A 14,874-nucleotide genomic window follows, 5' to 3' on the forward strand; every position below is an offset into this window, starting at 1 on the left:
TATATTCAACCACAGACTTAGTATATACTAAGTCTATGTATTCAACAGTATTTACCCACAATAAGTTTAACCCATTCCAGCAGATGTTCATTAACTTTTTTGTCAACAATTCAGCATATTAATCATATATTTATTAATCTCTAACTCCTATGTTTAAGGAAATATATATATATATATCCTCGTAGACTCGGTCTAATCTGTCTATTCTATGCTACTGGTATTCTAGGTACTGAAAAATCATTTTCTCTTTCAATCCTCCCTAACAAAATTGAATCTCTTCTCTTTCATGTACTTAAGTAATAAGTATTGGACATATTTCCGTTTTAATATAATAGTTTAAGGGTGTTTTTAATATCGTGCGGATTTACTGACGCACGCGGGATTTCCCCGCACGCGTGACAAGCTCAAGTGTTCTTTTCATACGTTCTTTCAATCATTGTAACGCGTGAAATAACCGTGCGGGACGCGGGAAAATGACGTGCTAGCCCGCTTGCGTGAGTAAATATATGCACGATGTTAAAAACAGCCTAAAGATAAATAAATAAATAAATAAATAAATAAATAAAGAAAGAATTATCATTCACCTACACTACATGATTGTGTCTTTTTTGAAGAGGATTCGACGATGAAAGTAATTCAGTATGGTTAAAACAGCAACATTAAACCCACAGGTAGTTCCTATCATATGTACCTATAGTTGGTATGTATACATGTATAGGTCCAATATTTAAAGCAAGGCCTGTGCACTGCGTCGTTTCGTGCGGTTTGTAATCAAGTAATCTATAAAACATGACTTTTTGATGATAGCCTTCATGGAGTGTCTATAGTCTACATAATTATCTAGAATCTAGACTATCTAGACCAAGGGTTTGCCAATTAATTGTTTGTTGTAGCAACAGTAGTGAGGTATTTACTTCAACAACTGGCCACTATCCTTCAGCATTACAGTATTACATACAGCCCGGCTATAATTACGGTGACAACGCGTAAAGGAAATGGAACGATCAATAACAGAATACGCAGAATACTATTTAGATTTATGATGTTCATTTTTTAATTGATAATGATATTTTTAAAAAGTCTTAGCAAATCGCACTCTTTATTTTCAGGACTTCATAGTTGGACCGTACATAAAATTTATAGTACCTACCTATATTTTTTTTATGATTACATACCTATCTACGAAACCCAAATTTAAAAAATAATTCAATACAAGTTTGCCAATTTGACAAAAAAGATACAGTCAAATACTACGAACAAATATGACAATCCAAAGCAAAAAAAAATGCCGCCGAAATAGTCGAATCGCCAACCCGGGACTTGACTTTAGTACTCGTATTGAAATTTTTATCTTTAATTAAATTTACTTTAATTTTAATACCTGTAATTATAATAATTAATGTAAGTATTTATTTGTTTTAGATTCAAGGAAGAGCCGTGTTCACCGTCGTCTGGTGGTTCCCCGGGTAAGAATTAAAATTCACAATAATCATAGCGATTCTGAAGGATCAACATACAACTTCAGAGCTGTCAAAACTTAAATTCAAAATACCTACCTGTTGATAGTTTTGATGCAGCCAATCAATAGGTCGAATCGTTACCTTCAAAATCGCTATTACCAAAGATGATTTATTTACGATACTCACCTAAATTTGGAAAGAGCACTAAGTGAAGTCAGCGACTGGCGCTATTTAAACTTTGACATCAATATTTTATCCACGTTGACAAACCTCAGTGTATACATGTCTACTGCCTCTGTGGTCTAGTGGTAGAAGCTTCGCTTCATAAGCCAGAGGTCCCGGGTTCGATTCCCGGGTGGGACCATCAATTTGTGTTTCTAAATTGTGGTTCTAAGTTTGGTAGAAGGCTGATCACCTGATGTCCGAAACAGTGAAACGATCCATGCTGTCGGATGGGCATGTAAAGCAGTCGGTCCTGCGCCTAGCTCTCTCCAGTCATGTCGGTCGATCCGTCCCATTGGGCTATGAGAGTGATGGAACAGAGAGTGCTGCTCCTGTGTACTGCGCACACACTTGGGCACTATAATCTACTCCTGCGTACATGGCTGATCTCAAATGAGATTGGCCGCCGTAGTCGAAATTCGGCTAGGAGGACATTAGGTATAGATGAAATCCAATATGAAAGTTTCTAAAGTTGTTTTACAATCCACGTGTAAACAATTTGTGAATCAAGTACGTCACCAAGTCACCATCACGCCACTCACTGACCCATTTTACGAAATTGTTAATGAAAATAAGGATGTGCAATAAAAATGGTTTATAACGAGTAATTATTCCCGTCAGTAAAACCACCATCTCTACTTTGTTACTATCTGTTAAATGAGTACTTACCTCTAATTGAAAAAATCTTGTCGTATTGAATGATAAAGATACTTAATATAGATTTTGAAATAGTATTTATCTACAAGTAATATTATAGGAAAAAATATATAAGTATAATAATTTTAGGAAAAAAAAATAGTATCTCAATATCTCTCCTTAACATTTCAAAAGGGCTATTATAAGGCTTATAATAAGTCAACTCTACTACAACTCTTATTTTGGGGCATTCTTATATGGTTTCTCAGAGTTTTCAAGTAATGGCAAGTTTTACACGTGGAGGAAAAGTATTTAATTACTTACCTTAAAAACGGTGGATAAAGAATTCGACTGAAAAAGAATTCATTTTGTTTCAAAAAACTACGAACGGTTTTTCCTAATAATATCCTGTTTCATCCGGAAAATAAAGTCAATATAAACACTGGCGTGGAGTGGAAACAATATCTCTAATTCAAGTTTAGAACTACATACTACAATAATGGCTTTTTGTGATAAGGCTGAAAAAAAAGATAAGATAAGAAAAAACTAAGATCATACAAGTGACGTGTGAGTGACCCATCTATTTCCTGAGTCATACTTTCTTCCATCTTCCTGTATAGGTACTTATCTATATAGGTACCTTATTAAATAATATGTGATTCCTAGGCATAGCCACAAAGCACTCAGCGTCCCGCCCAGTCATATCGGAAATGATCGGTGATCCTTAAGTCCGCGACTGTTCGCTTACGCAGTCTAATGGCTTATCTCTGCAAAAACTTGAATGCCAATTAGTGACACTGGTACCTTAAGGTATCCGTATGGGTACTTATTAGAAGTTAAGTTAGATGCAGAATTAGTTCCTTTGCAGTGATTTCATTATATTTCTTAAACTAAATGAGGTAGAGTTGATTGTTGTATGAGCGTGTTCTAAGCTATGGTCGGTTCAGCGACCTGCGCGTGCGCCGGCCGTCGCGTCGTCTAAGCAGAACCAGTCGTAGTGTGAGTGTAGTGTACTTGCTTCAGTTACATTGGAAGTGCCATCAACCATGGACGAGAGGCTTTTGATCTGTACGCGCTATCAATACCTATGAGCGAGAGAAGAGTGAAGAAAGCAATTTGATAGTTATAATTTTCATTAGAAACTGCACAGAAACATTACTTACACAAATTTTATCAGTGATTTCATTTACCTAAGAGAAAGGGTTCATTCATACTGAGCAACGTTACTAATGTACAGTCTGTAGAAAAGAAACGTGACCCCTATTAGGTGGCATTGCATTGTCGCTCTGAGAGGGACCTACCAGTGTCTCTACCCTAAACGCCCCCATCATCCAATGCTGGACCAAACGCTTTTCCAAGGAGCGTTACTCTATCTATGTCCTCCACTACGTCTCAGAGACCGCCGCCCACCGCGTTTTTATTATAAGAAAGTGAAACAGAGTATAAGTACCAAAATAAAAATAAAAAACTAAAGAATACAACGAAAGTATAAAATTAGGACCATATCAGGAATTGGAATCAGTAGCAGTATCATTCCAAATTATAATCGAACCACAACGATAGGGACTCTATCTAGGTACCTATACGAAAACTAAATATTTCATATACACATCCTATTTTCCTAGCACCAGCACACAGGACCATGCATGCATGAATTTTGTTTCTAGGTGGGCAAATATTTGGACGGCGGTGAATTTTATTCGTATATTTTACCTACAAATCAAATATTGGCTGTCCGAGTGTTTGTATTTTGTTAGCCTACCGCCTACCTCTATGTTTGGATTTGGAACATAGGACTTTATATAGATCTATAAGCTGAAATGGTAGTGTTCCAGCCATCATTATGCTGAACATCCGATACCGATGACCGGTGGGGAAAACGAATTATACAGTGAGGACCACGGAGAAATAGTGGGACGCCCTCCAGTGGAAACTACGAACGTATCAGGAAAAAGTACGGGCGAGTGCCATATGTGAAAAGGATACGAAAGAGATAATGAATGAAATAAAAGATGACTACATATAAAGAAAAACATTCAGGTAGACGAAATGGAAATTTCCTCCTCTTTGTCTTCCGTGAGCATCGGTATTTGGAGACATACGACCGTGACTCCGCAGACTACTGACTAGAGCACAGAAACGGCATGCGAGCTGCGGTCTCGCTGCTGCCGTGAAAGGTCGGGCGATTAGGTTCTGCATAAGTGAGCAGGTACGAATGGGTTCCGCCGGGAACGCGCGCCGTGGGGCACTAAGCTCCGGGAAAGCTTGGCAGTGCGCGAGCGAGCAGCGGCGGCGGAGGTCGCGCGCAGACCTGCGCACGAGTCGCCGTCCCCCGCGTCCCCCCGTCCCCCGCGCCCCCCGACATGCGCGCGACATGGACGTGTGGAGTCGCGCGTGCCCACCCCCCGCCTCCTACCCCACACTGACCACTGAAGCACGAGACTTCGACTTGTCCTTCTTCGACGACGGCAAAGACAAACCGAGGCAGCCGCCACCGCTGCCGCCTCCGCCGAAACAAGGTACCTCCCGAGCATGAGCACGAGATGAGTGACACATCATAGCACTGGGCATGTACATGCCCATACTCGTACTTACGTGTGGTGTGATCTGATCTGTCGATGGAGAGTGTTCTTATGCCTAAGCGTTGGAATTTGAAATCAATAAGTTATAGGGTCAGTCGGTGACACAGTACAGAGGCACTGTCCCATCTTATCAGGTAGGTATCCTGTTATCAGTAGGTACCCCGGCTACTTTTGGAATGAATGTTTATTGATAGTTTCATTGTTGTGAGTTGTTTTGTTTAGCTAACAAATTGATACTCTAGCACATGTTTACTTACGGTTGATAATATCTATTAAGTATAATTACGATATTATTACTCTCAAAATCAAATTATTAGGTATTATCACATATAGCTTATCCTTATCAGTGTTATCACAAATATCCATAACATACAATAAACAAATACCATTTCATAACGAAAGCTCACTTTGTTTATTGCAAACAAATAAATATAGCATTATTGTTCTTTGTGAATCACCTTATCAACTTTATACTTTATTGAACTTCAGACACAATCACTATCTACTGTAAGTCTTATTTTATCTATTTTGATTGATGATGATGACGATGGTGAATAACTGCAATGCGAAAGTGCTTCCTACTCAACTCAGCTTGCGCGCAGCTTATTAAAACTTTTTAAGTCCCTAATAGTCCCTATAGATATTTTTTATTAGGCGCTTTTTAGGTTGGTAACATTGATGTATAATTATTAACATACGTAGCGTAGTTACATCGATGTTTGGCCATTAATTATACTTACTTAATTGCATTGAAGTAAAACTTATGTTATAATCAACTCCCTACACTTACACTTCTAGACCTAACTTTTACACAAAAACTATTTGATATCAGAGGCGCACAAAAACCCTACCGCGCTTAAATAAAAACATGCACTTACTTATTGCATAATGCAGGGTTCAGCAGCCAATCGTTACACGATTCCTAGAATCCTTGCGTGCACATCACGAGCCATAACTTAACTAGGTAATCTATTAAGTTTTTCCGCAAGTCGCTCACAAGTTCTATGTGACTGGTCGTGTGCAAAACCGTATAAAAGAATGTGTGTATAAATAAAGCGCCTGCGCCGGTGAGATGGTGAAGGGGCCGGGGCGCGGGGGGGAGGTCGATGACCAGCCGTGTTATGCAATGGCCGCGGGCCTCGGGTGATAACGCCGGACCATCGCTGCTACAACCGCGCTCACTACAACACTCACTACTCCGTAATAAGGGTGCCACCACTGGCGTCTCTCTCCCTCATTGCACTAAATGCCATTTTCGCTTGACATCCAGCTGGCAAGTTGTAGTGAGCGAACTAGACGGAGCTTTCTCACGGGGTAGCTCCACGTGACAGCAAGATCTAGCATCTAAAAGCAACAGTCCCTCTGTAGCTTCTAGTGCAAAAAGGAGATGGTTGTACATATTTTTACTTCCGAACCTTCAATAGTTGAAATACTTATTACAATAGTTCAATAGTACGTAAATAAAATGCAATATGATACTTTTAAATGCGCGCAATAAATGCATGTACTTAGGTATGTAGTTCGACACTCTCTTTGATGCCGTGAATGTTTCCGCTGCCCTCTTTAACTTGAGCGCGTATCAATCAGCAATTTATTGGTATTGTACCGAAAATATGATCCCTTCAACAAACTGCATGGTAGATATATTAACTAGGTTACGAAGTTGCTACTTCAGGTACTTACCTGGATACTTGGCTAAGTACTACGCACATCGAGTACTTATAAATATTTATTAGCATAACTTACTTACATGTTAATACTAATGTAACTCTTCAAACTTTTATGCGGTTTCAAACTTTTGACAATAAAACCTAGCCAATGAGCCTAGTAAAAAGTACTAGGATTAAGATTTAAGAATCAATAGTTTTTGATGCACTATCGATCCTGGATTATTATAGGTCCGGTACATCCTGTGCAGTCAACGACTGATGACTGATCTGACTGGCTAATGCTTTCACTAAGGCAATTTTTAAATTTACTTATTTACTATTATTAGGCTTAAGTTATTATATCCAGTAATTGTACATTTTTAGTAAATAATTATATAATAGTTCCTTTACTAAATAAGGACAAACTCTAGTTCAGTGCAGCGATTATAAGATTCGAAACCTCCGTTTACGTGTTGCGTATCGTCAACTCACTGCCAAAATGTAAGGCAAGTTTGTTAGTTCCAAAAGCCACATTTGTTAGTTCCATATGGTTCCATATGTTTGTATAGTATCGAAAATAGTATCGAATTGCGTACGTAAGCCCGTGATAGGCCCTCAGCTCTAAGTTTTTGTCACCCCTCACGCTAAGAATAAGTTGCTTTGTTAATACACTCACGAGCAATGAAAAAGTTCCAGTGAGAAAAGCGCTAAATTACTCCTAAACGGAGAAGGCTAGCTTAATTACGCAGTCTGCAATATTGAAGTACACATTCGCTGTTGAATAAGAATGATTAATAATTAGAATGCTTATTACAGACGTATTTTGTTTACATTAAATGATTGAAAATGGGTTCCTTTGGTTTTCGGCATATTGTGAGTGGAGCTTTTTATTGCCCATGAGTGTATTTTTTCTTCACAGGCAGTCATAGTGAAAGAAATATTACGAACGGTGTCAGCACAACTGCATCATCCTGTATACGAGAGGTTGTAGAGCACAGTCAGGTGCTATCAACTGCTCTAACAAATTCATATTTTATGAGCAAGAAATGAGCACCTCTTGTTCAGTTTCAGGCTGAAACTGAATCTGAAACTTTCAGCCGTCTTCCGGGCGTTGGTGCTGTAAAATTAAACTCGGAGAATAGACTTATAAACTATACCAACATTAATCATGTATGTAGCTATATTTACCTACTACATGCTTAAATATAATAATCTTGAAATGGGAAATGGATCCAATGATCCAGCAGTTCCAGGACCCGTAGTTAAACAATATCAATATTCTACTTTTTCATATTGCAACTTGGTTAGTTGCATAGTAATTAGTGCTACAGTAAGACGAAAGGGGGTGACAAAGGGGCTCTGTCTTAAGAAATTACGTTCAATGACAATTATAGTTAGTTTAGTATATTTTGTATTATTAGTATGTATTAGGTATATTATAATATAATGTAGGAATATATTTATATATTTAGGTATATAATTTGTTTAGTTATTATGTATAAGTAAGTAGATATACTTACTTATACATAATAACTGTGTTTCGTTTTAAGTAGATAAACTTATCTCCTCTCAACCTATCGCACTACCAACCACTTTCTTCACATCACCAAAGGTTAACTGGTAGAGAATGCTACTAGCATTAAGTTCGCCTTTGTACAATGTTTTTTATGTGCAATAAAGAATTTATAATAATAATGACTTATGAGAACTGGTGAAAAAAAAACGAGTTTCTATAGAAACTTTTATGGTAACGCATATGTAGTCATAATTTAATTAGAACTAAATAAATAATATATAATAATAAGCAATATGTTATAGGATTATCACTGTTTTTTTTTCAAAAATATTGCTAAGTGTGAATGAATGGGTTTCTGATCCTTGGAAATCAGACCTTATACTCATGTATGATTCAGAATTCAGATTCCTTACGTAGTACGGTGGTACTTTTTAACCTGCTTTTAAAAGGTATAATCCTCGCCGTCATTTGTTTTATAGACTGTCTTTCTTTGTAATGTAGAAGGTCTGCAAAATACATTATTAATTTTAAATGGACGTGTCTCGATTGAGTGCTTGCACTCTATTAAATACCAATTACAAAGTTAATTGAAGCACATTGATGCTCACAATAATAGCAGAAACGCATACAATGTGCCAGAAGTTTATAAATGTAGGTAGGTACTTACGTACATTCGTTGCTATAAACACAGTTACACTTTTGTACCTTGTAAAAGAAAATTAGGAAACTGTTTTTTACTTCATTGGTTCATGGTTGGACAGCGTAGTATTTTTTATAAAATGAGAGAAACATATAAATCTTCATAATACCGTAAGTAAGTATAAGGTTGGTACGATAAGTGAGCGTCTATTTGACTATTTTTTTTAAACATTAACCAAAAAAGTCTTAAATTTATTTGTGTCAATTCCCCGGACAGTATGGCGCAAATCATCTTCATAAACATAATCTATTAGTTGTGCGTGTTCCTATGAATGAATTTTCCTATCAATTAGTTCGTGTATAGTGGATTAATAAGTACTTTTTTGAGAATCTCAATATGCTTATATATAAGTTATTAATTAAGTACTAAAGGGGTTCAGGTTACGTAGAAACTAACATTTGATGTGGTTCAGCCTAGATTGAATAGTATAATGGTTTAATACACTCACGGGCAATGAAAAGGTTCCATTAAAAAAATACCAAATTACTCCTAAACGGAAAAACCTAGCTTAATGATGCCTTCTGCAACATTGAAGTACATTTAACAGAGCATCAGTATATTATCAATTAAAAACAATAATATTTTGTTCAAATTTTAAATTAAATGTTTGAAAAAATTGGGGTTGCATAGTGTCGGAATTTTGTGAGTGGACCTTTTTCATTGCCCGTGAGTGTACCTATATAAATGAATATAGCAAAATGATCATCGACGACGCCTTCAGTCATCGACATCGCAGTCCAATGCTAGATAGTATAAAATATCATAAACAAGCTACCATATTATTGTGATAATAAAATAAGAGTGATTTGGTACCGGATAATTAATTTCACACATCACAAATTCTGATTTCAGCTTTAGCAAGCAATAAAAAGAAAAGCTGAAATTAATGATCTATTAACTATTTCTCAATTAAAATAAGAAAAGAAAAATAAAGCTAAATACAATACTAAACTATCTAGACAAAGACAATCATTATAATTGTTTGAACTTTTATATTTAAGTATAATAAATAATAATATGATATGAATTCAATGTTCATTAAAATTCTTCTTGAAAAGCACCTAAAATAGTCCAGATAAAAAAAAACTTGCACCAAAACAAACCGAGACTTTGATGTTTTTATTGTTAGCATATACAATGCCGGGCAATGAAAAAGTTAAACTCACAAAATTCCGACAGCAAATGACCCCAATATTTTCAAAGATTTATTTTAAAATTGGAACAAAATATTACCGATTATAGTTGGTAATATCCTGATACTCTGTCAAATGTACTTCAATGTTGCTGAAGACGGCATTAATTACGGAGCTTATTAATTTAGTAGTATTAATTAAGCTACTGTCATAATAAATAGATAATAATACACTCACAGGCAATGAAAAGGTTCCACTGAGAAAAGCACCAAATTACTTACTTAAACAGAGCTTGTTACTAGCCTTTTCTGTTTAGAAGTAATTTGGTGCTTTTCTAAGTGGAACCTTTTCATTGCCCGTAAGTGTATTATTATCTATTTATTATGACAGTAGCACGTCAGGAACTTCAGCTATTGTAGGCTGAAGCCATTGACAACTTCATGTCCCAAAGCCCCGCGAACACCAAGTTGATGCTTGTTACTCTCCGTAAACTGAGTAGGTACGTATAAGTTCTATCAGGGAAACCGCTCTTTAAAACTAGAACCGCTTGAAGCGTGCGTGTTCACTACAAATAGAGGATTATGCACGATGTGTTCTTCTTCCTTTACTTACACCCTCCTCGTGGACGAAGGCGGCAACCTAGTAACACCACATCAGACACTGCACAAGCCGCAAACACATCACGACCACCTTACACTGCACGCCGGCGCATACAACGGAATCCCTACAGCTACACCAGATTTAAACATGGGCCCGGCCGTTTCTCGCCCATTCAACATACACCACAACCATCCGCAACAGCAGTCAGTCCCCTCGACGGGTCGGCTTCTACGCTGAAGCTATAATAACCTGAGGCAGGGACTACCTGTTCCCCTCAGCCGAAGGCAAAGCTGTAATAGCCAATAGGCTAACAGCAAAAAAGGTTATCTCAAAAAATAATAATAATAATGTGTTCTTCTTCTTAGCGACAAACACTGACGGACCCCGTCGCAAATTTAAAACAGAATAACATTTATGCAGTCATTACTGTCTAATTCAATACATTTTGAATCCGAAAATGGTTGTCAAAACAATTTCGTAGTCATCTTGGTATGCATTTCCCTGATGGTACATTATTACGTTATTCCAGAGTTAATACCTCACTCTGGATGACGCAAGCGGAAGAGGGAAGTGAATATGATACTGCAACTATCAAAACTGTCTTCAATACGTTAACATGATATCCATTATTATTTTGTATAAAAGTTCGTTATTACCTGACAACGTCAGAAGCAGGGTGGTTCAAAGAAAGCTTACAATGAAGCAAGCATTTTCCGATACGAAAGTAGAATGCACTCATCGCCCACATAATTTATGAATCCTTTATCCTCGTGCAACCCGAGCCGCCTCATCTGAGGATACACGAGGAACTTAAAGGTCAATCCATTTACTGAAAGCCTTCGATAATGTTATGTACTTCCTTAGAAAATATGTGGTATTCAACCAACGCCCACCCGATTGTCGTCGCATTGTCTTTAACTAATGAAAGAGTTTATTTTAGAAATACTCCCGCGTGCAATGAAGAAGCTCTGCCCACAAAATGAAGACTGAAAAAAGCCCCATTTAAAAAAAATATATAATATACTGATGCTTTCATAAATGTACCTACTTCATATACACTGCGAAATTTGGTGATATTTTAACTGAAACTTTTTCAATGCTCGTGAGTGTATATTCATTAAATGCATACGTCTAGTCTGCTAGAACCTGCTCAAAGTAAACTGGTTTCATCCCTTGGCTAACAATTACGTTGGAAATTGGAATCGCGCTTTAGAAACTAAGGGAAAGTTTCAGTTAACCCAGTTGGTATTGTACACGAAACGTTAGTTGCAATTATTGAAGATATCGCATACCCTGTTCACGACTGCTCTGGGCAGAAATTAATTATTCTGGTTAACACCCAATATGTACCATCGGGGAAATTCAGCATTTCACGAATTCAAAACAATATCCCCTAACTTTATCACAGATTTAACAGTACCAAGTATTTTCTACATTTATACTCTACTCGCCTGTCGAGACAGTATACTTGCAGTATACCATGACCAATGAAAAAGATCCACCTGTCATTGCCGTTCTACAATGTCCGTGATTTTTCATCATTCTTCTTCAGTTTATGTAGGGAGCATGTAAGCGAGCATGCTAAAAGCAGTTCCAGCCATTCCCCGATAGTAAATATGTAGTCTAGAATTTTACCTAGGAATGTATAGGTTTCAGCCTTGCATGGTGTGCAAGGTTGTGTAAATGTATGTGTGTAGTTTTAGGGTGAGAATTAGTACAAAGGCGAACTTAATGCTAGCATTCTCTACCAGTTAACCTTTGATAATGTCAGGAAAGAGATCGGTAGTGTACACCCGAGTCCGCGTTGTTCTATGGTAGTGCGCTATAATGCTTTTATAAGACAAATGGATACTGGATTAATTATACTTACCACACCGTTTATAATTTCAAGCTGGGGATTGATACAATAACTAAGTATAATTTAACCACAGTGGAAATTGAGTAAATAAAGACAAATATTACATGGAAATACTCGTAAATACGTGATTAAATTCCATTGGTGGTGTTTGTCGTGAGCCCCTGAGTGGTGTTGCAGGCACGTTCACCGGCCGGTCGGTTTGCGAAGATTACTAATTTAAGCTTTGCCTACCACACCACCGAAGATCTAAAATTATCAGGAAACACAGTGTAGGGTGAGTGAAACTATAGGTATAACTAGTTCCTGGAGGAATATGATCCGATAAATTCATCGATGTCCTCATGTGTCCAAATTTCTTACGTTGTGTATTCACTACGAATTATTATTGAAACACTCACGAGTAATGAAAAATTTCCACTTACAAAATGTCAACTTAAATGTCCCAAATTTTTAAATTCATCAAGATATTTACCTTTTTATTTGGTTTTATTCTCATGCGTTAATCATGTACTTACCTCAATATTCCAGACAGCGTCAGCTTCTTTCTCGTTAAGGAGTAATTTGGTGCTATTGTCACTGGAACTTTTTCATTGCTCGTGAGTGTATTTAATACTGCGATTAATTATCGCTTCGCCATCACCGACTCGCCAAGAATACGGATCCGGTTGACGCAACACATCCTAACTAGTTTGCCTATCCGCCGGAGCCTGAACTTGCACCAATAATAATTACATTTCGCCTAGCCTAGTCGTTAATTGAAAGGCCCTTTACACGGCTTACAGAGTCTGGATTGTAGTTTGTCCTGTAGTAATTTGAGGTGAATGACGCGTCCGGGTAGTCCGGATCACTCGGGCCGGTGCAAGGTGTCGACAGGTTATTAATTCTGCGCCTAAGCGTAATCTATTTCACTGAACAAATGGCCAAAATGAAGCCTCTTGTGTTGATGATTGACAATTTCTGCCTGTGTTCATTTGCTTTCTGCCCTGTTTGCAATTAATTTCTGCCCTGTGTGCAATTGTGTTGATGATTGACAATTTCTGTAAAGCCTGGTAAGCGGTAAACACTAACAAATTGAAGATTAAATTGTAACATTGATCTACTTATAGATAAGTAAATAATGGTATTGGTCATAGGGAAACTTCATAAATTGTTACATAAGAGATGGATAGGTTGCATTTATTTAAATACTAGCAGTTCCCGCGCGCTTCGCTTCGCCTTAAAAAGTTTTCCCGTGGGAATTCCGGGATAAAAAGTACCCTATGTTCTTTCCCAGGGTCTATACCATATGTATACCAAATTTCATTCAAATCCGTTCAGTAGTTTTGGCGTGAAAGAGTAACAGACAGACAGACAGACAGACAGACAGACAGACAGACAGACAGACACAGTTACTTTCGCATTTATAATATTAGTTAGGATTTATTTTTTCGTTGTACGGGTGCGGCAAGGACATCTATTCAATCATTAAATCATCAGTTGCCGATATATATTTTAGGGTTACGAGATGAAAATCCTATGGTAGGTAAGTGGTAGATTCCTCGACAGTACGTCTATCACAACGTGTAGAAACGCGCTAGCCAGTGGTGATCATTTCCCGGAAATTCGCTTATAAAGGCTGCATAGCGCTTGCTCTTAGAATAGGATTTGCACTCACGAGCAATGAGACAGTTCCACTTAGTACTTTCAAAATGTTGACACCAAATTACCTCATTGTATTAAACATAATCAAAATATTATTTATATTGTTGGTATATAAGTAAGTATTTGAATATTGCAGATGGCGCCATTAGGCTAGCCTTTTCCGTTTGGGAGTAATTTGGTCCTATTGTCATTGGAACTTTTTCATTGCTCGTGTGTCTATATGTAACTATATACCTATATGACCTATACGGTTCTACCTTTTTTGGCATAAGATTTTTTTGCCTAATCTCGTATTGCATAGTAACGTTTGGTCAAAGTCTCGTTACGCCGAAAATCGTATGGCATAAATCTCGTTTAGTAAAAAGTTATTTCGCATAACATTGTTTAGCCTAATAATGTTATTGCCAAATCTTGAATAGCCTAATAATGCTATGGCATAGGTTTATACAAAGTAATAATATTCGTTTGGCTTTAATTTTGACGGAGCGTCTCCCTACATAGCGCAAACTGGTGCCTTGTATTGTTTCCGCTGTTTGGAAAACGCTCCGCTCCGCTTCGCTGCGCTCCGCTTTGGTTTTGATGAACATGTGCACCTAACACGCTCCTCCTCGCTTTGCTCGTCGTCGCACCTATTTTTAGGTTTCGATCTCATGGGGTTTGTAATAATTATATTGGTCGTTAACTTTTGATTTTTTGATCATACAATATCGTTATTTTCGGGATGTAGGAGAAAAATACCACAATTTGTACATTTACTGCATACTTAATATATTATTTATTAAGATAACATTGGGAGAAACAAGATTATACATAGGTATAGACGAACATAAATTTGCGCAAACGAAACTTAGGTGTTTAAAGATTGTGCCTAAAGAGT

General features: G+C 37.3%; 1 protein-coding gene across 1 annotated transcript in view; it reads left to right on the top strand.

The window, feature by feature from the left end:
* Positions 1-14,874, top strand: part of LOC105389672 (ecdysone-induced protein 78C) — a 45,075-nt gene that overhangs the window by 3,432 nt on the left and 26,769 nt on the right. Inside the window, exon 2 of the mRNA XM_011560829.3 lies at positions 1,423-1,466. Coding sequence (XP_011559131.3) covers positions 1,423-1,466 — 44 coding nt within the window. The remainder of the gene's footprint in view (positions 1-1,422; positions 1,467-14,874) is intronic.

This window comes from Plutella xylostella, chromosome Z (genome assembly GCF_932276165.1).
Source record: "Plutella xylostella chromosome Z, ilPluXylo3.1, whole genome shotgun sequence".
Classification (NCBI taxonomy): domain Eukaryota; kingdom Metazoa; phylum Arthropoda; class Insecta; order Lepidoptera; family Plutellidae; genus Plutella; species Plutella xylostella.